Genomic DNA, 24736 nt, shown 5'->3' on the forward strand with positions numbered 1-24736 from the left:
CAATAATTGGTTTTCAGTATTTCCTATCTTTCTTATTCTTTGTTTCCTACTTCTATCTCATATATGATTGCTCTTCTGGAACAATTCCCTGCTGACTGAAATGCATTATTTCATGCAACATCATAAGATGCTGTGACTTAACTACAGGATTTTTATTTATTTTAAATAATTGAATCTTTTTGGAGGTGTGACCTGCTTATTTGGTTCTGTTTCAGATAATTTGGGAAATAAATTCATTTTGTGTCTGCTGAAGTCAATCCTCTGAGTATATTATATTGCATGGTTCTTGGGCTTTCAGGAATGCTTTATGGAGTTGTAACTAAACTCTGAAAACTAATGCTATTAAATGGTATGATGTTTATTATGCTGCTTAACTGATAGATACCTTCTGATAAGGAAAATTAATTGACATTTGGTTTCTAGTAACTCTATAGTAATGATTGCTCAGGCATGCTTGCACATATCTTGCTTAGTTTTTCAACTTTCCTTACTGTTGAGAGGCTAAATGCTTCAGTAATTCATGTGCTTATCTTTATGTTCTTCCAGTCAAGGACAGGTTCATTCAGCAAATAAAGGAAACAAAGAGAATTTAAAGATTTATACAAGGCCTTTAATATGAATATTGAGACCACCTCTTAAATAAATAGAGAAACTGAGAAACTTCTGGTAGCCATGAAGACCACAAATCTTAGACTGCTCTGTCTCTTGAATGTTTAATTGTGACACTTGGCTTGCACATGTACACAAAGTGGGGAAGATTCTAAATAGCAACCAAAAAATGATCATGGTTATGGAGTTGCAAGTTACCCTTCTAGCTTTCAACTTCCTCTCACCCCTCTCCTGCATTTCCATGCACTGTTGACAGTAATGCTGTGGTGGCTCCTGTTTTTGAGGGAAATGTGGTAGCAATCCCTGTTGTATAGAATGGCATGTTAAACTAAGCTGCAGTACAGAGCACTGATAAGGAGTTAGTGCTCTAGATCCTTTTCCTCAATCTGCTTTTGAATTTAGGAAGTTTCCACTTTCTTTAATATAATTACTGTGTCTATAGAAAAGTAGTGTTGCTTACTTGTGTACCTTACTGAAGAACTTTCTTTAGTTACCACTATAGGATGTTCAGCATTCATGAGAAAAAGCTTATGGAGAGAGGGGGAAGTTTTTATCCAAGGGGTTTAGCCTAAAGATGGGTGCATTTCTGCCTCTTTAGGCAAGCTGTGGTATGAGAACAGTGGGATGCCTCAGTGCTCAAGTGGCCCAAGGCTGATCCTTGGTGGGAATGTCTTCCAGCTACTTGTGTCTACTCTCAGGGAAAGCACAGACCAGCACAGACATTCAGCTTTACAGGGCACTGAAACTCATACAGTGAGTTCATAGAAATAACTTGAACTGATCTATGCAAGCACCTGAGCTGTTTGTTAAAGCTGAGCCAGATGAGGGGTGGGGACTAGTTGCAAAGCTGGGTGAAGCCCTGTATTGAGAGTTGAAATCTTTGATGGTTCTGATGAATTTGAAAGGACAGATCAAGGAAAAAAGAAATAATTTGTCACTGGAGGGGGATGTTAAATGTTTGTGTTATTAGTTCAGTATCTGCTTATGTGATAAATTAATTCTAAAATTATTTTTGTCATCACTTCATTTTTTTTTGCTGATTTAGCTTCTTTCCCTAATGTCTTGCTGGTGATTTTGATTGGTAAATTTTCAAAGACATACATTCTGTTTTGTGTGGAAGTATGATTTGAAAATGAGCAGTAGGCAATAACAGGCAATATCATGGATGTCCAGCTTTTAAGAGTAATTTGTAGAACTTTAGATTGAGTACTCTCTATTAGTAAAAAGGTTATCAAAGGTAGCAGTGCTACAGTAGAATTTTTTTTTTCCCTCGAGTTTGGCAGTGATTGCTAGGCTTTTATGCAAATTGCTAAAATATATATTTTTTATTTTCATCACAAGTTAACACGGCCTTAGTTCTGAGGTAGAATGACTTGTAGGCTTCTTTTTCAGTAACTATAAGATGAGCTCTACTGCCCAGATGTCCATTATGAAAAATTACCATTATAATTGACTTTTAATATCTGATAAGTATCAAGCATTTTAGCTGTGGAATGGAAGTTGTGCACTTGATCATCAGGTAAAAGGTAATTTTATTTTTTCTATCCTGAAGTGCAATGAGAGGCAGAATTCACCAGTGACTTCCCCAGGATCTTCCCCTCTTGCACAAAGAAGAAAACCACTCCCAGACCCCCTGCAAATCCCACATATTAGCCTTCCCCCTGTCCCTCCCCGTCTGGATCTGATTCAGAAGGGAGTAGCACGGTCACCATGTGCCAGCCCAACGGGGTCACCAAAGGTAAGTGTTACTGAGCCATGATTTCTGCATAGAACAACTGAGAGAAAACTGCATTTGGTTTTTTCCTGGCTGAGCTTGTTTTGTATAGTGGACTGTGTCAAACCTTTCTGTGGATTTTGCTTTTTCAGAATTTTGCTCTGCCCAAAAGAACTTTAATTCCTTCTAGTTTAAAGAAATTTTAAATCCATATTGATGAAGTCTCTTTTATTTCCTTAATACCTCATGTAGTTAAATGCTTCTGGCTGCATGTGTTGGTCAAATATGACTTCAGTTTTCTGATGATTATATTGGACATAATGTGGTCAGAATTTTAAAGATATTGCAGTAATGGATCAGTTCTGTAACAAATTCTGATTAATGAAAATAAATAGAAGCTGAAGTTTCCTGAAAATAGATTTAAAGGTCATTATCTCATTAAGATTATATGTTTTCCTTTTATGATGATTTATGTTCAATTTCCACAGTGTCCTTACAAGAAAAATATGTGCAGATACACTGCTTTCAAAACCTTAAATGGCGCTAGGACTCAAACTTCAAGGGAAATAATAATGACTCTCTAGCCAATAACATTGTATGCTATGTTTGGTAAAACTAGTGATACTAAAGATCCAGTGATTTTTTTTTTTTTTTTGAGTGGATAAGCATGAAAGAGAACAAGTACTGTTTGTTGCTCTCTATAACAAGCTGATTGTTTTATTGTAATTGCTGTATAAAGAGAGGGAGCTAGATTAAATTTTTCATTTTTATGTGATTAATTCAAATTCAGGACATGACTTGAAACCTGTGTGCTTATAAGAATCCTGTTTGAAGTATCTTGTTTCTTTTGTCAGGTTTTTACTTTAAGGTTTAAAATTAATATCTTTTTAAGATTTTAGTGGTTTATAGTTTAGAAGAAAAAATAGAAGTTTGAATAGTTTCTTTAATCTTGTTTCTTAACTTCCTCTATTATGCAAAGGAATTTATAACACATTGAGGATATACACAAAGCATATGCCACATCCAATAAAAACTAGTTTTAAAATAGAGTTTGTTTTTTTTTTTCAGAGTTCATGGCTTTTAAAAAAAGTAAACCAGGAATAGCATTAATGCTGCTTTAATTTTTTGAAAATGCTTTTTTTATGTGAAAATTTTTCTGGGGAAAAAAATAATTGTGGTGTGCAAGGGAAACAGGACAAAGAATAATCTCATACATTAAGAAAATTTATATTTAAGAGAAAAAGATTATTTAGTCCTGCCAAAACTACTCCTTCAGGAAAAAAAAAAAGAAGCCCATAGCTTTTCTATTTTGCTCAAGTTAAAAACTATAATTTATAACTATAAGATATAACAAAAAGTCTGGATCAGGGTATTATGTTCCTGTGAAAATAACTATTTTACTTGACTAGCAAGTGAGTTAAACACTTCTTTATTTAGTTTACTTCCTTTTAATGTGCATAGGCCTGTAGGTAGAATAACTTTATTTTCAATTCAAGTCACATGTTTGAGGTACTGCTTGAAGAATAGTGCTGGGCTAGCCAGTGAAGTGAGAACAAATGCAGTTCTTACTTTAAAAGTTTGGTGACCTCCATTTCTTTAAGTGGTAATAATATGCAGGCTTACTGAAGTCCAAGAAAATTATGCATTCCCAGGGAAATAATCTTGCCTGTATTTGTTATGGTAGCTGGAGATAAAACATTTGTAAAGACCTGGCCCAACTGTTACTTTGTAAGTTGCCATTAGTAATTCAGTCATAATGAAAATATTTTGGTTTGCTCAGATTTGTTCAGCTATGAGGTTTTTTTCCTGACTACCTGGGTTTCTGCTTTTTAGTATTAGCATACATAATTTTAGACCACATTTAACCATTTGTGATATAATTCAGTTCTTAGAAAGCAAGTATTCTGACAAATGTTGCTTGCAGATAAGCTAATTGCAAGCAGAACTACAAACAAATTAGATTACTACCTGAAAAACTGAGCTGCAGTTCAAATAGATTTGGAACTCTAACCATGTAAAGATTGGAGTCATCCTTAGGTATATAATTAAAAATGAAATAATTGTTTCTTCTTCCCCTTGCTCTCTAATCATTGCTTTGCTGTCAGCGAGTTGCTCCCCTGGGATTTTATTTTACTTGGGGTTTTGGTTTTTTTATTCCACATCAGGAAGTCTGTTTTTTCCAAACACTCCACAGAATTCATATTCAGATGAATAAGTGATTCAAATGATCAAAGCAAAGGATACTGGAAAAAACTATGGGTCAAATAAACTGCCTGGGTTAGTTGTCTTTTCTGCTTTCCACTGCTTGCTGGGGTTACTCATGCAACATCAGCAATGAGGGATGCTTTCGGCAGAAGGGCCATGCAGAATGCCGGCAACGTCCGGCAAGTTCTCCAGTGGTGCCAAGAAAATATCGCAGTCAGAAATGATGAAGCCACGCTTGGTCATTCATTGCTCAACATTCATTCCTCGGTGTAACTGTTCTTTTCTGTCCCTTCCCAGTCCTCTCCCTGCATGGTGAGGAAGCAGGACAAGCCTTTGCCGGCGCCGCCGCCCCCGCTGCGCGACCCTCCTCCGCCGCCGCCGGAGCGGCCGCCGCCGCTGCTGCCGGACAGCCGGGCGGGCCGGCACCTGCACCTGGCCGAGGGCCCGCCCCGGGAGCCGCCCGTGCCCCTGGAGGGCCGCTGTCCCCGGGACGCCTTCGGCGCGGCCCCGCCGGCCGGCTGCCGGGGCGCCGGCGACGCGTCCCCCAAAGCCGGACTGACCGCCGCGGGCAGCGGCAGGCACGGCTTCGTCAGGAAGCACCGGCGCCACGAGCTGCCTGCTGAGGGTGCCAAGGTATTTCTGATGGGCTGGGCGTTTGGGACTTTGTGTGCTTCCTGGCACTGACCCCCAAGGGAACACTGCTTTTGGCTTGAGGACTTGGAGAAGGCTTCCAAATTTGAGTGATGGAGTTGGAATCGCTGGTGTGTAGCTTGAATAGACGTGTGTCATTTCACATGGTAAAGGGTTGAGAATTTGGGGTTTTAGAATGAAGTAATGAGTATGGGACAAGATGTAAGTTTTGGGTGTTGGCTCTTCGTCTTCTTCGTCTTCTTCGTCGTCTTCTTGGTTTGGATAGAAAGTACCACACTGCAGGTCACAGGTGTTTGGTCATTGAGTCAAAAGGATAAAGGGTTGAGAATTTGGGGTTTTAGCATATAGTAATAAGTATGGGACATGATGTAGGTTTTGGGCGTTGGCTCTCCTTCCTCTCCTTCCTCTCCTTCCTCTCCTTCCTCTCCTTCCTCTCCTTCCTCTCCTTCCTCTCCTTCCTCTCCTTCCTCTCCTTCCTCTCCTCCTTCGTTTGGATAGAAAGTACCACACTGCAGGTCACAGGTGTTTGGTCATTGAGTCAAAAGTATAAAGGGTTGAGAATTTGGGGTTTTAGCACATAGTAATAAGTATGGGACAAGATGTAAGCTTTGGGCATTGGCTCTTTCTTCCTCTTCTTCCTCTTCTTCCTCTTCTTCCTCTTCTTCCTCTTCTTCCTCTTCTTCCTCTTCTTCCTCTTCTTCCTCTTCTTCCTCTTCTTCCTCTTCTTCCTCTTCTCCCTCTTCTCCCTCTTCTCCCTCTTCTCCCTCTTCTCCCTCTTCTCCCTCTTCTCCCTCTTCTCCCTCTTCTCCCTCTTCTTCCTCTTCTCCCTCTTCTCCCTCTTCTCCCTCTCCTCCTTCGTTTGGATAGAAAGTACCACACTGCAGGTCACAGGTGTTTGGTCATTGAGTCAAAAGGATAAAGGGTTGAGAATTTGGGGTTTTAGCATATAGTAATAAGTGTGGGACAAGTTGTAGGTTTTGGGTGTTCGCTCTTTTTCCTTCTTGTTCATTCTTCTTCCTTCTTCTTAGTTTGGATGGAAAGTACAACACTGCAGGTCACAGATGTTTGGTCATTGGGTCGAAAGTACAAATAATATAGATGTTAGTTTTTAATTGGATAGTTAGGCATTGAAAGACCTTGTAACAAGTGAGATACAGCTCTATTTTGTCATTTTTAGCTTGTTAGCTCGAAGTGCTCCATCACTCACTGTGTTGAATCCAAAATTCACACCTTGCTGCAGCATTGTCTTGCATTGGCTAACACACTGTTTATACTGGCCAGTGTTGATTTGTGATTCTTGAATCTTTTCTGTTAATGCTTAATAATAAAGTGTTCAGAAACAATTTGTTAAATACTGTAATGTGTAAAGCAACAGTACATGAGGGTCTGAATTATAATTTTCACATAAAACCACCGAAAAATATCTTTGAGAGAATATTCTAGATTTGCTATATTCTTCTGGCAAATTATCCATTATAACAATGTATTCCTATATGCTGTAATAATATAGCATCTGAAGGCCACTTTGGAACTGTCATATGCCAAAACTGTGTGCATTTTCTGATGGAACAGTTGATGTTCCAGTTAGCTCTGTTTTAGGTGAGGTGAATTCTGGCATTTATCAGCTTCAGGCACTTGCAAAGCCATTTGCAGCTGGTCAGGCTTAGCTTTGAAAAGAGATCAAAAGGTGATGTCCTAAGAAAAAATTCCTAGTTCTGCTCTAATCAGTTTTATCAAAGCAGCTCAGTAATTTATTCATAGAGGTTATTAACTCAAAGCTGCTGTCTTTGTTAGCTTGAAGACTACATAGCTCTTGCTTAGATGGAGGAATTTGTGGTTAAGTCATGGAAGTTAGAAATAATTTTTTTCATCTATTTCCTTTTCCTAAGACCACAATCTATTTAACCTTTCTATCTCCAGTTAATTTTTTGTGTGTGTGTATATAAAGCAAGTATCTTCCCAGATATATATATATATATATATATATATATATATATATATATATATATATGTATGTATGTATGTATGTATGTATGTATTATATGTATGGGGTTTTTGGTTATTTTGAAAGTATTTTACTGAAATTCAATTACTATCCATAGGGGTGTTGACATATGTGATGAAAGGTACTTAAATAATCTATGATGTTATATATAATTGAATTATTATTATTATTATTATTATTATTATTATTATTATTATTATTATTATTATTATTATTATTATTATTATTATTATTTTATAATGCTTTTCTCAGCATGGAGGCAAAGCACCACAGTTTTACTTAGAACTAGGCTGTTGTTTAAAATGCTGCAGGTTTTCTTCAGATTTTAAAGGGATTCTGGGTTTATATCTTTAACTACCTAGGGTAGCATTCTTGTGGTCTAATACAGTACTGAAGCTGATGGAGTGATTACTTCTGAAATTAGAACCCAGTCAGTGTGGAAGTGTAGTCTGGAGAAGTTTACATATCTAGATCTTTAACCAAGTACTGCTTGAACTGTCATCTTCAGGTTGTAGATCTACACAATTTGATTAGAGGAAGCAACCCTGAATTACCATTCCAGGCTGTATTTACATTCATGAGGGAAACACAGAATGAATTTTCTTCTCTGATTCATATATCAATTGTAATATAAACTTTTTGCTATTGGTAGAAGCCAAGAATTAGGAAGACAATCCTGTGGGTAGAGGATGGATTCTGGCAGGCGCTGTATCACAGTTTTAATAATTAATATGTTTAGCATGATGTGCCCATTACTTTGGCATTACACTTCATCTCTCTCACTTTGCAATCTTGAAATCTTAATTTTCCCCCAAGCAGTTCAGCTGTAACTGAGTGACTGTCTAGTAACTGTCATGTGAAACTTCTTCTTTTGGTGAAGTTTTAAACTAACATGTTCTACAGCTCCAAAATGGGGTGAGCTGAAAACAGGCCTGACAGTCACTTCAGAGACAGCTCTGTGATGTGAGCTCCTGGGAAAGCCTTTACCCACAGGCTTCTCAAGTTCTATTGTGTAATTCCTAGCTGATGAATATCCATGGTGATAGAAGGAGATACCCATTGTAATACTTGTGTGATTTTAGGTTTTTTCAAATGGTCACCTGATAAATGAAGAATATGATGTCCCTCCACGGCTTTCACCCCCTCTTCCAGCTGGCTCCATCATCCCTAGTATAAAGTAAGTTAACTTTATCTATAAAAGAAAAGTGTTAGTTAATGTTAGATAATAGCTCCAGTTCTCTGGTGCTAAAAGAAAGAATTGGAAAAAGAAAGAAATTAACTAATATAGCTTGATATGTTTTCCATGAATTTTAATGTGCCTTTACAAATGTAAATGGGATTGATTAAGTGGGAGCAGCCCTAATGTTCATTGAACACAGCATGTTTGTATAGGGAGGGAGGATAAATTGTGGCAGATCTTGCTCACAGGCATTTGGCAGTGAGAGCAGATACTGTCTGCTTTGGCTTCTATTACTACAGAAGTGTGGTCAGAGCTATTTATCACAGGAGATGACAGATTCTAGGGAAAGTGCTAGGGCTAAAAAATGTGTTCCATCACTCTTCTGCCCCTAATCTAGTCAGGCTTTCTGGGCTTTTAGGATGTGGAGCTTTATCCAGGGTTCACACTATCATCTCTTATTTGTTGTGGCTGAAAAACAAGCAACCCAAACCATCTTATATCATTTCAAATATGATCAACCTTCCTGAGTTTCAGAATATGGGAAGATTTGTCATTTCAAGTACAGACTACTGTAAGTCTTCCAGTAAAATGACTATTTATTTTTTAAATAAAGATGTTGCTGTCATAGCAAGTATCTTCAGACTCTGAATGACATGGCATTTTGTACAGAACAAGATATATTTCAAGTTGAAAGCTTGAAAGTCCTATAATGTGGTTTGTCCCTTTTTTTGTGTGTTTTTGTAAGGAAATTGGGGCATAACACAGTGCTATCCTACAACTTATTTCCAATGTTCTGCTTGTGATTCTTGCTGTTAAATAATATAATTGGACAGTCAGTTCATATTAGTCCTGAGAACTTTCTCATTCCATTTTTGTGTTCAGTTAGCTTTAATATAGAAGACAAATATATTTCAGCATTTTATTAACATGCTGGGTTTTTTCTTCCTGAGCACTACAATAAGGGTGCAGTGGAGCATTGACTTTTTTATTTAGAAGCCTGTTCTCAGGTGGAGCAATTGCTGAGATGAAGTTCTCCATTCCTACTTTCAGTTCAGAAGAGAATTTTAGAACATTATCCAGAGATAGCTGTAATTAAATGTCAGGATGTAACTTGATGAGGGTCTCACAGGAGTACCAGTTGGATACTTCATGTAATCAGTGCCCTTCTAGTCTACTTATTTCATAACACAATGCAAATCTGAAGAGGGGAATATTCTTATTTTTGTATTTCATAGCATGGAAAATTTTCCTTTGTGAGAATCCCATTTTTTCACTCAGATATTTACAGATGTAACCTAGAACCAAAGTACAGTGTATACACAGAGCACTGGAAAGTCCACACAATATTGTAAAAATATGTACAGGCACAAAATCCATGTCAGGCCAATCCAAAGCTAGAATGTGTGACTTTAGCTTGGTCAAAATAAATTCTTTCATTAACTGAAGATTTCTGAAGAGAAAACTGATGAATTCCAGGAAGAAGGGAAAACCTTCATTTGTGAAAACCAAACTTGATTGATTTTTGAGGAAGAAATTAACTTTAATTTCTGTTTTGGCTTTGTACTTACACCTTTTTAAAATTACACAGGCAATTTTAGCTTTTAATTTTTAGAATGTAAAATTATCAATACATAACATTAGGAGCAAGAAATTCAAATTATTTAATTACTAAAATATCACATGGAATGACTTAAAATTGATCATAGTATGTTCTTTCTTTAAACACTAATATGTCTGGTTTTAATTTATTTAAAACTAAGTTTTTGTCACCACTAGGAAATATGCCAGTAATCTGTAATACTGTATGACAATATGTAGATGGAAAAACTGGGGAGGAAGGGAAAAAAATCTTTAAAAACAGCAATTTCCACCAGCCACAACAATTCCTTTCAAAAAAAAGTAACTCATATAATATCTATCATGATTTATATGAAAATGTCAGAGAGAATATTTTTACAGTCTGTTTTTCCTCCTGTTGAATTCACTGTGCTCAGCACTCATAAATGTTGAACTGTACTTGATTCAAAATACTCTGCTTTTCACAACTGTGCTACTCCGATTAATCTGAGCCAGTTGCTCATTTTTTTGTGCTCTCCAGTCTGTGTGGTGTGGTAGATTGAGAGCTGGTTTGTTTCACATAGCTCCAAGGCATTCTGTTCTTTCCAGTTGTTTTAATCAGTCTGTAATTCCAAACATGTGACTGAAGGATACATTGATCATGTATGAAATTTCTTATTCTAAAGAATAAGGAGGCAAAATGACTCTCACCTGAAATTTCATAATTCTAAAATGTCCCTACTTAAATTGTTAGATCAGCTCTTACTGGCTATAATGTTACAAATATTACTTTTTTTTTTCTTAAAAAGTTACATTGATAGAAAATCCCTGGAGGATTTAGTTTGTTTGTTTTTCCTGGAAACTGCTGATTTATTTTTGTTTTACTAAAGTAGTTATTATAAACTGTACTTCAATAATGAAATATTGGACTCTTGCTAACTGAACATCTGATTTTTATTTTCCACTCAGCCTTATGGTTTTGACTGGACTTGTGAAAACCGTTATTTTTAATTGGACTTCTGTAATTATGTCAGACTTTTTTAGCAGTTTTGATCTAATTGCTGTTCTATTCTTGAAAAGATATCTAAAACTCTTATGTCAAAGTGTGCTTCTTCATTTCAAAGAGTGATTCTTCCCCCAAACTTCAAAATTTTCAAGTTAATTACTGTTTGTTTCATTCTGGTGAGTAGCTCCCACTTTGCTACATCAGTAGCAGACTGTCTCAGAAGCACTGTAAACCACAATGGTATTTTGCATGAGGGAACATCCATTTTTGAGTTCTGTAGTCTGTAAATATATTAGGAATGTTTAGTTGCCTTGAGGTAGGTATGTTGCATTTTGAGCTAGAGGAGCAGTGAAAGGATAATGCAACACAGTTCCTCATGCAATGGAGAAGCAGAAGAAAGCTTTATTTAAAGAAACACTACACTTATATAGGGTAGTAGGTGCAAAACAGAATAGAAAGACTCATTGGTCCAAGAAAGCAACACCTCTTTGAAATCATGCTTTCTGCAAAGCATGTCTGCAGGTGTTTAATCATTGTTATAATTTCTTGTCCTTGAGTAGTCTGAGAAACTGCTTTTCTCTGCTTTTTCCCTGGTCCCCAGCAGCATCCAACAACACTGCTGAACACCTTTTGTCCTGAATTAACTTTTATTTAGTGCTTTTGATAAGTGCAAACAGGCTGAGTCTTGCTAGTGCCTATTTAGTATTCTGATTCTCTGCAATTCTCTGCTATGTTGTGCTTGCTTAAATTAACTGTTTGACTCTTAGAAGGGCAGCTGCCCTTTGTTCTATGCATTCTCTGTGACAAAAAGTCAGCAACCTTACAAGTTTGTTTGCCATGGTGCTTTTTTCTCTTTATATGTAGCAGACATATTAAGGATATTTGGGCTAAAGAACAGTATTTTCAGTATTATGTGAGGTCAAGTACCTAACAGCTAAAGATAAACCAATATTTTTCTCATGTCCTTAGGTGCCCTGGTCCTTCAGCAAATTCTCTGTCTGATAAATCAAGGGAACACCCAGATGATGATGATGAATACAAAATTCCTTCTTCACATCCTGTAATACTGAGCTCACAACCACCTCATAGTCATAATATAAAACCTCTTGCTCGGTAAGGTAATTTAGCAGCCTTGAGAACTATTTTTTTACAAAATCTCTGCTTTCTCCAAAATTTACTGTCAGTAAATGCAGTGTCTTAGCTTTAAATAGGTTCTGAAACAATACCTCTGAACTTTCACTGTTCAGAATTACTAATGAGTTATGACAAGGAGACTTGGAGCAAGGGATGTGACAACTGAAGGCTGTGACATTCCTGCTGAACTTTGCCCATAAAAAATATAAATGGCTGGAATTAAGACAAATAAGTCTGAAGTCATAGGGGGAAAAGGGGCAAATGTTTTACTGGTCATAAGTATGATATTAATATCAAGTATTGATCTAAAATATTTAGACCTTCCTGTGGTTAAAAAAATTGTGACATGTTGCCATTTTTTTCCTCTTTTGTCAGAATATGATGTTGAGGACCCAACGTGAATAAAACTCAACATGTCTCTCACCCCAGAATTAAACAATAATAATTTTTAGGCCTTTTAAGTCAGAATTTAAAATAGGTAGAAAAAGATCATATTATAATTTTTTGCATGCAGGTTAAAAATTCTTGGAAATCCTAATCCAGGCTTCACTGCATAGACATGAATGTTGTGCAGTTGCCAAAGCTTAATGAACTTAAGTACTTAAATTTTTATCTACCATATGAGACTTTAAAAAAAAAAATCAATGATAAATAAAACTGTGTTGGCTGAGCAAAGAAATGGGAAGCAAGAAGAAAAAAATTCCAAAGTCCTAGACCTTTATACCTATGTCATTTTTATGGGATTGTGTTGTGTTTTTGTATGGGAATGATGATTTTTATTTTAAAGAAAAAATAATTAAGTGCCTTCAGTTGGCTGGTACAGTATTTTACCAGACCCTTAGAATTATTAATAGAGGCTATAGATAGAAAGATGATTTCCAAGTTTTCTCCAGTTTTTACTGTGCATATGGTAAGTTTTTTTGCATGAAGTTGGGACTTGCTACAGATAAAACACCTCAGTTTGCTATTCAAGTTCCTCCATGATTAAAACCACCAACTCCTCTTATAATACATTCTGTTAAAAAATTTAACTCATACCATTTTCCTAGGCATTAAAAAAAATAGTCTGGTGTTCCACATACTTGAAACATCATCTTTTAGCTAATGTCGCTGCTTAGATGTGAAATCTGAGATAAAGTTTTCAAGAAATAATCTGGTTCCTGGTTCTTTTAATGCATTTTATTAAGTGACATGGGAGGGATGTTTTCTTTCAATGAAATTTAACTTCTCATTATTGTTTTTTAAAGATAAATTTTTTAGCACATTTCAGTTCTTTACCCAGTGTCACTTTCTCTTATCACTTTCCAAATTGTTAGTCCCTTAGTTCTTGGATAGTACTTGGAGTTTTCAGTAAGTTAAAGAGCTTAAAATTTTTGTCAGAATGTTTTGTAGTTTAGAATTATGTAATTGTTCCATCTTACTCCCAAATTTGTGTTGCCTTTTCTCTCTTTTACCTTTAGATATGACAGTGCCAAAAATATTTCAAGAATAATACAAAAAATTATTCAGTCTTACTTTATGTCAGATCCTTTAATTGTCTGGTTTGTTACTGCTGAATTTCAGCATTACTAATTAGGCTATTATTAGAAGAACGTTAGATTATTATATTTGCTGTCTTTTCCTAATAAAGTTTTTTTCCCAAAAGGGGAAAGGACAGAAGGCTTGCTTGTTAGTACTCATTTGATGACTTTTTTTCTGGTGTTTGCTGTTAATGTAAACAGGTATTTCAGCATTTTTTGTAAACTGATCACTTATTTTGGCTCATCAGACTGAGTCTTCTGAAGTAGTGCCATGTTAAGTTACCTTGCTGCCTGTGGCTAGATGCATTATTGAAAATACAGAATTGATTAAAACTGGAGTAGAAAATATTAATTACTTGGTGTATATGGTGAAGAGTCAATGGAAGTGTTGCATCCACTGCATTTGAAAGATTGAACAAATCAAAGGAGGAAACAGCACTTCCTCTACCACTTCTCTGGGGGAATTAATTTATAGCAAAAGATCTCTTACCATTAGGGGCTTTTGTTTGTTTCTTTCTTTTTAAATCTTGCAATTATTCTTATATTTATTTCATTACTCCTAGTTGTAACTCTAGGGACCACAAATGCAATTCACTTCCTCTTTCCTGTTTATATATATTAAATGATTCCAGGCTCTTATTCATTCTTCCTCTCCATTTGGCCAAAGCTGATAGATTTATTAATACTGTTGGTTAAAATCCCAAATCTGAAATTTTAGCTGTATATAATTAGCAGATTTCCCAATGTTTAATAATAATGGTGTATGGTGGAATGGGATTTTTATCTTTAAGCTGTAATTGCTTAGCATGGTGGCCTTTTTCCAAGGAAAGTCTCTGGTTCATTCTGAATATACAGGACCCACAGTTCCAGTGACAGGAGCAATTTCCTGGTTCTTTCATATTTTTAAACAATATTTGATATTATGAAAAGGCTTGTTCAATATTTTACCTGCAATATTTGAACAAAGTCTTCTTATAAAAATAATCTCCAATATTTTCAACAAGATTGTAGGCACTCTTTACTGGTTTGATGCTTTTCATATTAATTTGATACTGTTAAGTTTTGAGGGCAGAATATGCTTCCATTTAAGAAAAAAAAAGAAATCAGTAAACTGGTAGAAGTATCAGCAATACTTCAGTACTACAAATACTATCAGTATTTGATACATAAATTGATAGTTTCCAACAAAGCTACTTTGGCTAGTGCAGTTGTGGGTTTTTCACTGGGGTTTGGCAAAGTTGAGTTGAAACTTGTTATTAATGTGCATTGTGGTGTTCTGTTTGGATTTTTTTGTTGTTCTCACATTTTTTTAATGCTTTTTTCTGTGTGCTTTGGTGTAGATAATTACCAAAATCCACATATCCCCTTTTTCATAATTCTGCTAGGGAAAATCCAGCATCTGGGAAGGTGACTGAGATTGAGCCTGTGATGTAACTGTGTTAATGACTTGAGCTCTGAAGTGAGGGCTGTTTTAATGTTAGTTCTTCCTCTGACTTGTGTTGCAGCCTGTGTTATTTTAAGCCATGTCAGTATGTCACCAAGAGAGCAGTATAATCCTTCCAAGCAGTTTTAACGAGGGTTGACCAGTATCTGCTCTCAATATCTAGAAATATAAATTTTTAAATTGACGGGGCTTGTTGTTCCTGATTCATTTCCATATAGTGAAGTGGAAGGGAGGAATGGAGGGAATTAATGCTTGGCTAAATGGCTGATTGCTTCCTGCTTGCTGTCTGCCTGCAGGGCTTGTGAGAACGGCCAATGTGCCAATGGAACACACGGTGCTACTTCCGAGATAAAGAAATCCAAACACCCCGAGTCAGGTACGTCTGTGCCTTCTCCTCCTCTGCCCAGCAGCTTGACTCTGTGCTGCCCTGGGGGTGCAGCAGGAAAACATTCACTTCTTGTGGTTGTGTCGTTCAGGAGATGTCTATGATGCACCTTCTGCTGCGGTACCCTTGCCTCCTGCCCGGCCTCCTGCCAGAGACAGCCCCAAACACAGCTCTTTGCTCACCAGGACACCCTCCGATTATGATCTTCTGGTGCCCCCTTTAGGTTGCAGACTTTTTGCTGATTACATGTAATGGTTAATGCTGCCCAGATGAACTAAATGCCATGCTTACTGAAAAAAAGCCAGTGTTGAATAGGTTAGGAGCACCAAACAGGCTATGAGCTGAATATCACAGCTGTCAGTCAATATTTGTGTCTGTTTGTAAGGCCTTGCTTGAGACAGACAAAAAGGTACATTAAATCTGTTTTCCAGCTATTCAGAAAAGTAAAAATAATTTTCCCTAAAGTAAATTTTAATCGTACCTTACTAAGAAGTTCGAGCATTGCACTTTAATGCAGTAGTGGAGCATTTTTCCTGCTGTAGCTTAAATAATTACTTTTATTTTATCAAATACAAAGAAGAATGCCAAAATGATGGTATTTGAGTAAAAAAATCAAACCACTAAATTAAATTATTAAGTTAATTTCTGGGATTTCCCCCCCCCCCCCCATCAAGGAACAGTTCAAATCTCACTGCTGTGTACAGTCACCAAAAGCTCTTTTCTCCAACCCCAACTTCTATTCTGTTCTCTTACACAAAAATCAATGATCTCTGCATATATATTGGGGCTATGCTTGGGGACCACCCACACCTTCATTGGCAAACTCAGCTGCATGGTTGTGTCTGTCTGTATGTGTCAGCATCCAAATTTCTGGTTCCATTAAACCTTTTGAATATTTGCCTTGATCCTGCACTGTGATCTCTGATCCCTGAAGTGTTCCTGAGATGCAGGAGAGATGAAGGCAAAAGAACATATAAAAATCACAGTGCTTGGTAACTCTAGTCCTGCTTGCACCACCTTTATATAAGAGGTGCATTCTTTTCCCAAGCTCTAGAAAATTCACTTTATATCTGGAGTCAGAGCTTCTGAACAGCAGATAGAGAATAATGCACACTATAAATGTAGCAGATTCAGTGCAGCCAGCATTGGTGTTTGTACATAAATATACTTGCTTAGCCACTGAAATACAGCTGTTATTCTGATACTCAGTGAAGCTTTCATTATAGTTTACTCTTGGCAATTGAATCACTAAAAGCAATCTCTCCTTCCATCCCAGAAAAGAAACTGAGCACTGCAAAAGGTCATTCAGAGCATGTTTTAGAAGAGGTCCGTGGGTATTAACAGTCAGGTTTACAGTTTCATTACTGGAGTCACTGAGCTGCTCAGATGAACTGTAGGAATACAGGAATACATCTCAACAGCCAGAGCAAAATAAAGTTTAAGCTTTATTCTTTATTCTGCAGTTCTCAATGAAGGTTTGCTCATCTAATAATTCATTTCTGAACTGCAGGTGAAGATGCATTTGATAACTCACCCCCCTCTCTCCCCCCACCACCACCCCCTGCTCGGCACAGCATGATTGAGCACACGAAACCTGCTGGCTCAGGGAGCCGACCCTCTTCAGGACATGAGCTGTTCCTTCACTCTGGTAGGAATGCAGAGCAAGCAGCACATTCTGTTTTATTTGCCTTTCCTTCAAGAGTTTATCTGTTCAGTGATAAAATTGTCGCCAGGCTTCAGAACTCATTATACAAAATATTAAAAAATCAAAATTTTAAATGGTGGAGGTGAAGCTACTCAGAAGATAGAAGACATTACTTTTCATTATCACAAAGTAATAAAATGAGGTCAATATTTCTATACCAGGCTAGAAGTTTTGTTAATTATAGCTTTCTGTTGTAATCTGTAATACTAATCTGTATCCTTTTGTTAACTCCATTGTTTTCAATAGTAAAACATAATTCATGAGGGTTATTTTCAAGTTGAAACTTTGAAAGACATTGTAAATAAGGGAAAAGAATATTCTGCTTTGTTAGAGTTGTTTTAAAATTTTGCTACAAAACTATATTGTGAACACAGTTGGTAGGTCCTGGGGTTCATGACCTTTGGCTAAGTCAGGTTTTCACCTATCTCTCCCTGTAAATCACTGTGATACATTCAGTCTGGTATTTTGCTTATAAAAGGTTTGAAAACTGTGTTTACAATTCATGATTTTTGTCTTTGAGTTGAAAAGAGTTTGATTTTCAGATTAATGAAGTTGAATACATTTGCTGATTATGATGCAGATTACATCAGGAATTTTGTGGGTTATACCACACGTCTGTGAAGTGATTTTTTAATTTTTTTTTTTCTCTTTGGAAGCTTTCAAAGGATGATGTTGTTCTAAGTTTACCTTTACTGTGAATATTTTCAGGGATGATCTGCCTTGTGGTGGGGTTGGATGTTATCTTTCCCCTCTCTGCTTTTCTTAGAAGCTCTATGGAGAGGGATAAAATGAGATGTTTTGGTGATAGTTTCACAGAAAGGCCAGAATGTGGATAACAAGCAGTCATGTGCAGCTGCATGGTGGCCTGACAGCTTCTCTGGTGTTTGGCTGAGTGGCACTCACTGTGGGGTGAAAGGCAGCTACTTTAGGCTGAAGTGCAGTGGCATTTTATGGAATATTTTTATCATGTATGTTTTGCTATCAGTCAAGGCCTGACACTGTGTAGTTTGCCAAAGCTTTGTGTATTTTATAATGTAAATTCAATTTAGTGTATTACTTTCTCATCTAAGCTGCTGAATGCATCAAGGTGAAAAGACTTAGCACATTACAGAATTTAAAGTTTGATGTTCATAAACACAATGTAGTTTATCTTCTACACTTCAAAATAAAAACAATGTCATCTTCAGCAGTCTGGAGTGAATGGGTGCCTCAGTTGTATCCTCTGATGCAGAAACACAGTGCACCATTCAGTTCTGATGGGGATGGAGAGGAAAAACAGGAGCCCTCACACACAGATGCACGCAATCTGCCTGTGCCCAGTTCCCAGAAACATGCAGAGTTTTAGATGTTTAAGTGTAACTTCCAATTAATCTGCGAACGTCACTGATAGTGTTAAAAAACATTTAATAGCTTTAAAATAAATATCTCGGTTATGTATCTACAGCCATGGATTGTTCTTCATATTTGCATAAGGAAAAGAATGGTACAGCAGCAGTTCTCATTAATCTTAGCAGGGTATTGCATCTACTTAGGCATGCATGGTTGTGTGAATTGGTCTTTTTTTATTCATATGGTATTTCTAAAGCCATATTACTCACTTTGCATCTTGTCACATAATCTGTTGTAGAAGATTTATGATGAGCTTTTGATGATTGGTTTCCATGCAAGTCTTGAGGGTGATTTCTCAGCTATCCATCAGAGCCTGTCAGATTAGAATAATAATCTCATCATCAACACCAGCAAAAACTTGCACTCACATACAAAACAAACACTCTGCAAACACTGAGTCCAGAGCAGAAGCCAGATCCAGGATGATGCTTTGAAGTGTCTTTGGTAGCACAAAAAAAAAAAAAAAAGAGAAAGAGGGGACAATATACCAGGATTGTTTATTTCTCTCATTTTTAAAATTCTGTCCCTGTAATATTTACCCATAGCTGGGACTGTATGAATAGGAAATCAGCCTGCAGTCTTTGTGAACTGCAAAGCATAGAAGTGTAATGAAGGCTTAAACAAACTGAATAGCTGGGATGTTTCTAATTGTGCTGCTCCAGGCACTGCAGCCCCTTGCATGCTTTGCCAGGCACAATCCCAGCAGCATCAGGGTTGGGTGGTTGAAAGGTACCTCAGGGATGTGAAGAGAATCCATGTCACAGAATCACTACAGTCAGTGCAGAACAGACCACCTTTGTCTGTATTCCTGTGTTTGTCACTTCAATTCATGCTTACTTGTGTACTGTGAATGCTGAATTTGGAGGTTCATGTGCCTGTGCTGTCAGGGGACACCTCTGGATGACCTCATGGTTCCTCTGTATGATGGGAGGCTATTTTAATCCTACCTTCTGTGCTTCAGCCTTCCCTCAAATAGCAATTCTGATTATTCTAAGGCAGTTTTTTTTATTCTGTTATCACAGATCCCCATTTTGACCCAATACTTGGTCACGTTCCTTTGCCACCTGCTCGAAGAGCACCTGGAGAAAATGTCAAAACAAACAGGACATCTCAAGACTATGATCAACTTCCTCCATCTTCAGGTAAGGCAGAAAACTGTTCTTGTAGAAAATTACAATTGCATGAAGAAAATAACTTGCATTTTTTGTCATTCTGGGCAACAAATGGCAATAGTAATATTGCTTTACAACAATATGAAATCATCAAAGGATAACAGTCCTGCAGTCTGAATGCCTATGTGACTTACAGTGTTCCTTGTTTTTTGAGAAAAGGAGGTATTCCTGACACCTTTCAAAGATTCATAAAAGATCAGAAGTACTGAAAGGAGCACAAGCATCTGATTTCCATCTTTGTTCCATTTCTCCTAAACAAAAAAAAGTAGCTTCACTCTCTAAAGCTTTATTATTTTCTGTCTTTTTTGCTAATATGTTTGTCTGAATATCTAAGAAATTTTTAAGATGTTTCTTAATAAATCAGCAAGAATCAAAACCACTTAAAATTCAGCCTTGCATTTCAGTGGAACAGGTACAGTAGGAACAATTTCTCTGCCAAAGAAATTTTGGTTATGGTTTTCAGGCAACAAGAATAGTAAATTTAAAGGAAATCTACTAAGTGACTTAAAATAATAACAGTATTAATTGTATTTGAAAGCACTTTCACCAGTTTTTAGACAAATTTTCTTTTCTCTAGATGTGGATGGTACATGGGGAAGGGGGAGGATTGGCTCAACCACTATTATTTTGCTGTATGAAAGAAAAAGAAAAAGCCAAGTGATGTTTTGTACCATTAATCATTCTCCAGATAAGATAAAGTTGTGTGTAAAGACTTTTTATGCATAAAGGACTTTTCTCTAATCTTTCAGCTGTAATAATCATTGTTGTTCAATTGCAGCATTCCCAAGTGAAAAAAAAAAAAAAAAAGATACATTTTTTAGTAGTAATTACATACTCCTTCTAAGAAATACAGAGTTTCATGCTGCTGGGGTGTAGGCAAAAAAAAAAAAAAAGGAGTGTATTTTTCCAACTTAAATGATGGGAAATTTCTGTAGCTCTCTTCAGGCTTATTTTTTAATGAATAGTGTAATTGTGAATTAGTGTGAGATCTCTGGTAAATACTGTCTCTTTTGGAAGGGTATCTTTACAGATATAGCTGTTTCTGGTTTTTTTCCCAATTGTTGGAAGAAAAGAGTTTATAACACATGCTTTATATGTGGCATTGTGAGGGGTCTGTTTGTCTTAGAATGCTCATTCAATTTATTCAAATGTTTTGAGTTCTCTTATAGTGCAAATTATGACAATGATGTAACTGCTTTTAAAGCTGAGGAGTTTTCCTGCAATTCTTGCACTTCTGGGGTAGAACAATTTTTAACTTTCCTAAATTACTGCAAGATACTTGCTATTTAATAAGTTGGAGCTTTCTGGTGCTACTTAATACTTTTTGATCTGTGTTTCCCACAGCCATCTTCAAAAACACTCAAGTGTCAGCTTTTGCTATAAATATCATTCTAAATCAGCATGATCTGCAGCAAGATATTCCACTTAATTTCAATTAGATGAAAACTATGTGATAGATCATGTCATTCTCTTAATTGGAAAGTTGTTTTTACGGTGGCAGTAATTCCAAAGGACAGAACTGATGAGCTGCAGGATGAACTGGTTCACCTTCATCTATGATTTAAAAAGACAATGGAGAGAGTGTAAATGTATTCAGAACTTTGGTTTTGCATTTATTCTGAACTAATCAGCTCACTTAAGATATTCTTCATTTCAGTACTTTTTTAAGGTGATTCTTTGAACTAGCTGAAAAAGAAATTGAGTTCACTCTAAAATCTAATTATAATTTAGCCACTGGGTTCCTAGAGTAGCAATGGGCAGTGCTTTAACTTCTCTGCTTCACTTTCACTGTTTTTAAGATTACTGTCATGATGGTAGACATCAAGGATTCAGTTAAGTGAATAATTTATTCTAATTCAGGTATCCAGTGTTGAGCACTTCAGGAATAGTACTCAACCATGCAACCTACTCCCCCAAAGGCATGGTTTCTCAAACTTCTGATATACAACTTTAAAATCCTTACAAAAAGAGCAAGAAGAGGAGCTAGGACTTGTAGATGTTGTGGATGAGAGGCTGGGCATGAGCTGGCAATGTGTGCTCAGAGCCCAGAAAGCCAGAAGGACTGCATCCTGCTTTCCTGGGCTGCATCCCAAAGAGGGCAAAGGAGGGAATTTGGCACCTCTGCTCTGCTGCCATGAGACCCCACCTGGAGAAATGCATCCAGCATTAGAAAGACATGGACCTGCTGGGGTGAGTCCAGAGTCTAATCATCAAGGTGATTAGAGGGATGGAGCACCTCTCCTGTGAGGAAAACCTGAGACAATTTGGATTGTTCAGCCTTGTCCTGGTTTGGAGGACAGCTGTCTGCCAATAAAAACAGAAGCTTCTCTTTGAAATGGAGAATGTAAACCCCCTCCCTCCAAATTATTATAATTTTGAAATTAAGGGGCTCTCAGACAAAGATATAGGAATTAGGAATAACAGTTTGTTTTTTACTAGGAAAATTAAAATAGAAATGCAGTATTACAAAGAACAATCCCAACCTTGACAGAGTCAGGATACAACCTGACACCCTGTCAGTCAGTCAGGGTGTTGGCAGCAGTCCCATTAAATGGTGGCTGCATCCTCCTGCAGTGGCAGATGTGGTTCAGCTGAAGCAGTGCTCCTGTGGAAGGTGCAGTTTTCCTCTGAAGGTCCAGGGATGGTGTGGAAAGGTCTGGTGTTCCTCTGGAATCCAGTGGAAAGACGGATAACTTGTTCAAAATCTCAGTTTTTATCTAGGTAGGAAAGGCTTGGCTCCTCCCCCTGGCTGGAGCATCTCCCAGTGGGATGATGTAATTTTATCAGTCACACAGTGGGACTGAATGGGCCAGCAGCAGATGATATCTTCCTGGAGGGAGGATGGGCTGTGGAAAAGATAAAGATGATTGCCCCAGCTGGTTTTAAAGCTGGCCCATTAGCAGATAATATGTGCCATGGAGATAAGGGTCACTGCCCCACCCAGCTTCTGGCCACATCCTGTATTGCAACCCAACACAAGCCTGGAGAAGAGAAGGCTTTGGGGTGACCTAATTGTGGCCTTCCAGTGCATGAAGGGAACCTAAAACAAAGCAGGAGAGGAGGGACTTTTTACAAGAGTAGGTAGTCACAGGACAAGGGAGAACTGAAAGATTCTTGATGAGGTATCAGGGAGAAATCCTTTACTGTGAGGCTGGTGAGGGCCTGGCACAGGTTGTCCAGAGGAGCTGTGGATGCCTCATCCCTGGAAGTGTTCGAGGCCAGACTGGATGGAGCTCTGAGCAATCTGGTCTAGTGGAGGGTATCCCTGCCCATGGCAGAGGGGTTAAAATTAAATTATCTTTAAGGTCTTTTCCAACATATTGTATTATTCTGTGATATTGTTCATACACAGAGCACAGCCAATAATAAAAGGGAAAGGAAGAAGAAAATTTAGCCTCTAATAGATGCCTTCTCTGTTTTGCTGAACTTAGCTATTCTGTAAGATAGAGATTCAAATATTGTTAACCAATATTTGCCTGCTGCTATTCATTCACTCAGTTGGCCTTATGAAAACACTCACTTTCAAATTTGGATTCCTTTTACAAAAATATTATTCCAGAGTGTATTTCAGTTAACACTAGAGGAAATAATGTAACCCACAGTGTTGTGTAGTACAAAGATTGTACAAAGATTGTGTCTGACAGCTTGATGGAGCAGTGTGTGCAGTGGGTCCTTCCCTCACTGTCCCCCTGCTCTCTGAGCTCCTTGGAGCACATGTCCCTGGGTGTGCTTTGTTCCTGTACCCCAGTTAGTGAGGTGCAGCTTCTTGCCACTGCTCCACAGGGGCTTTGCACAGCAAGCTTTTGTCACCTGCTTCTGATGCCCCTCAATCTGTGGGTGAAAGACCAAGGAATCCAGGAGTGAGGGAGGGAAAGAAGGGCATTTCTCAGCAGAGAGGACCAGACAGTTGGCATTGTTACAAATAGCCTCCCCCCCTGTGCCTTAGAGCTCTCACCACTTTTCCCAGGCTTTTTAAACACTTATTAAATGAGCCTGTGTCTGCCTTTATACTAACCCCTTACCTAAGGGTTCAATCTAGTGCTGAATTACAGAAAAGTGAGCAGTGGAGGAAGCTGCTCGTGGTAGAAACTGGTAATTGAATTGCAGTTAGGAAATCTATTTGAATTTTTAGTTAGACATCTGTGGTGGCTGAAACATCAGAGGATGGATGGGAGGTGGGGAAGGAAAGTCCTGCTTAATACCTCTATCTCAGTGTCCAGATGGGCATGCAGCTTAGGCTTAGTATCTTTAAGCTCAGGATTCAACATGATACCCAGCTTTAGCTGAAATTTTATATGGATGTGAAGATACTGAAAGAGATGTCAGCATTAAAAAAAATAATAATGGGAATTGAGAGCACTGAAGATCTCAGAGTATCTGTGCTATAGAGTGATGTCGCTGTAGTGAGAATAAAATGCCTATGCTTCAAATCTGTTGACAGAATTAAAAATGACCTTTCTAAATGATGTGATTGCTTAATAAAGTTTGTTTGAAAGCCTCAGTGAAGTGAAGGTTTTAAACAAGAAATAAATTCAGTTTTAAGCCTGTACTAGACCGAGTCAAGAAAAAATATCCACATGTAACACAAGCACAAGGAAGGATCTGATTTATGCATAAGGAATTTCTTTTGTACTTCAAGCCCAGAGGAAAATGTAAAGTTTGTAAATTAATTTTGTTTCATACTGTGTAGAAATTAGGTCCATAATGGAATGTACGTATTAAAACACTCTGAATGTTTGTGACAGAAAAAATGATTGGTTTTAAATGATGTGCCATTATGCTAAAGATGAAGAATATTATTCTTTTAGTCTTCAGTTTCCTAAAGTAAGTGAAGTGCGAAATTTGAACTTGTCTCTGATTCAGTTTTTGATGATTAACTTCATTTCCTGAGCTATAGTTAATTTCTCAGACAGGTGTTTCATGGATCTTCCACACCTTCATAGCAGGTTTAGATCTGCTTCAGAAGGTTTATCATTTACATCACTGTTTTTATCTTCAGAGGAAAAAAAAAAAAACAAAAACAAATATGAAGTAGCCCTTAGTACCTGTAGGTCTTAGCC

General features: G+C 37.4%; 1 protein-coding gene across 4 annotated transcripts in view; it reads left to right on the forward strand.

The window, feature by feature from the left end:
* Nucleotides 1-24736, forward strand: part of CBLB (Cbl proto-oncogene B) — a 124871-nt gene that overhangs the window by 94668 nt on the left and 5467 nt on the right. For 2 of the 4 annotated variants that reach the window (XM_056492976.1, XM_056492984.1), the window contains exons 11-18: nt 2162-2347; nt 4826-5161; nt 8267-8361; nt 11897-12040; nt 15322-15401; nt 15502-15633; nt 16921-17058; nt 19527-19646. In XM_056492976.1, the coding sequence (XP_056348951.1) occupies nt 2162-2347; nt 4826-5161; nt 8267-8361; nt 11897-12040; nt 15322-15401; nt 15502-15633; nt 16921-17058; nt 19527-19646 (1231 nt within the window). The remainder of the gene's footprint in view (nt 1-2161; nt 2348-4825; nt 5162-8266; nt 8362-11896; nt 12041-15321; nt 15402-15501; nt 15634-16920; nt 17059-19526; nt 19647-24736) is intronic. The other 2 variants (XM_056492991.1, XM_056493001.1) reach the window with 2 other exon arrangements.

The sequence above is a fragment of the Oenanthe melanoleuca genome, chromosome 1, assembly GCF_029582105.1.
Source record: "Oenanthe melanoleuca isolate GR-GAL-2019-014 chromosome 1, OMel1.0, whole genome shotgun sequence".
NCBI lineage: Eukaryota > Metazoa > Chordata > Aves > Passeriformes > Muscicapidae > Oenanthe > Oenanthe melanoleuca.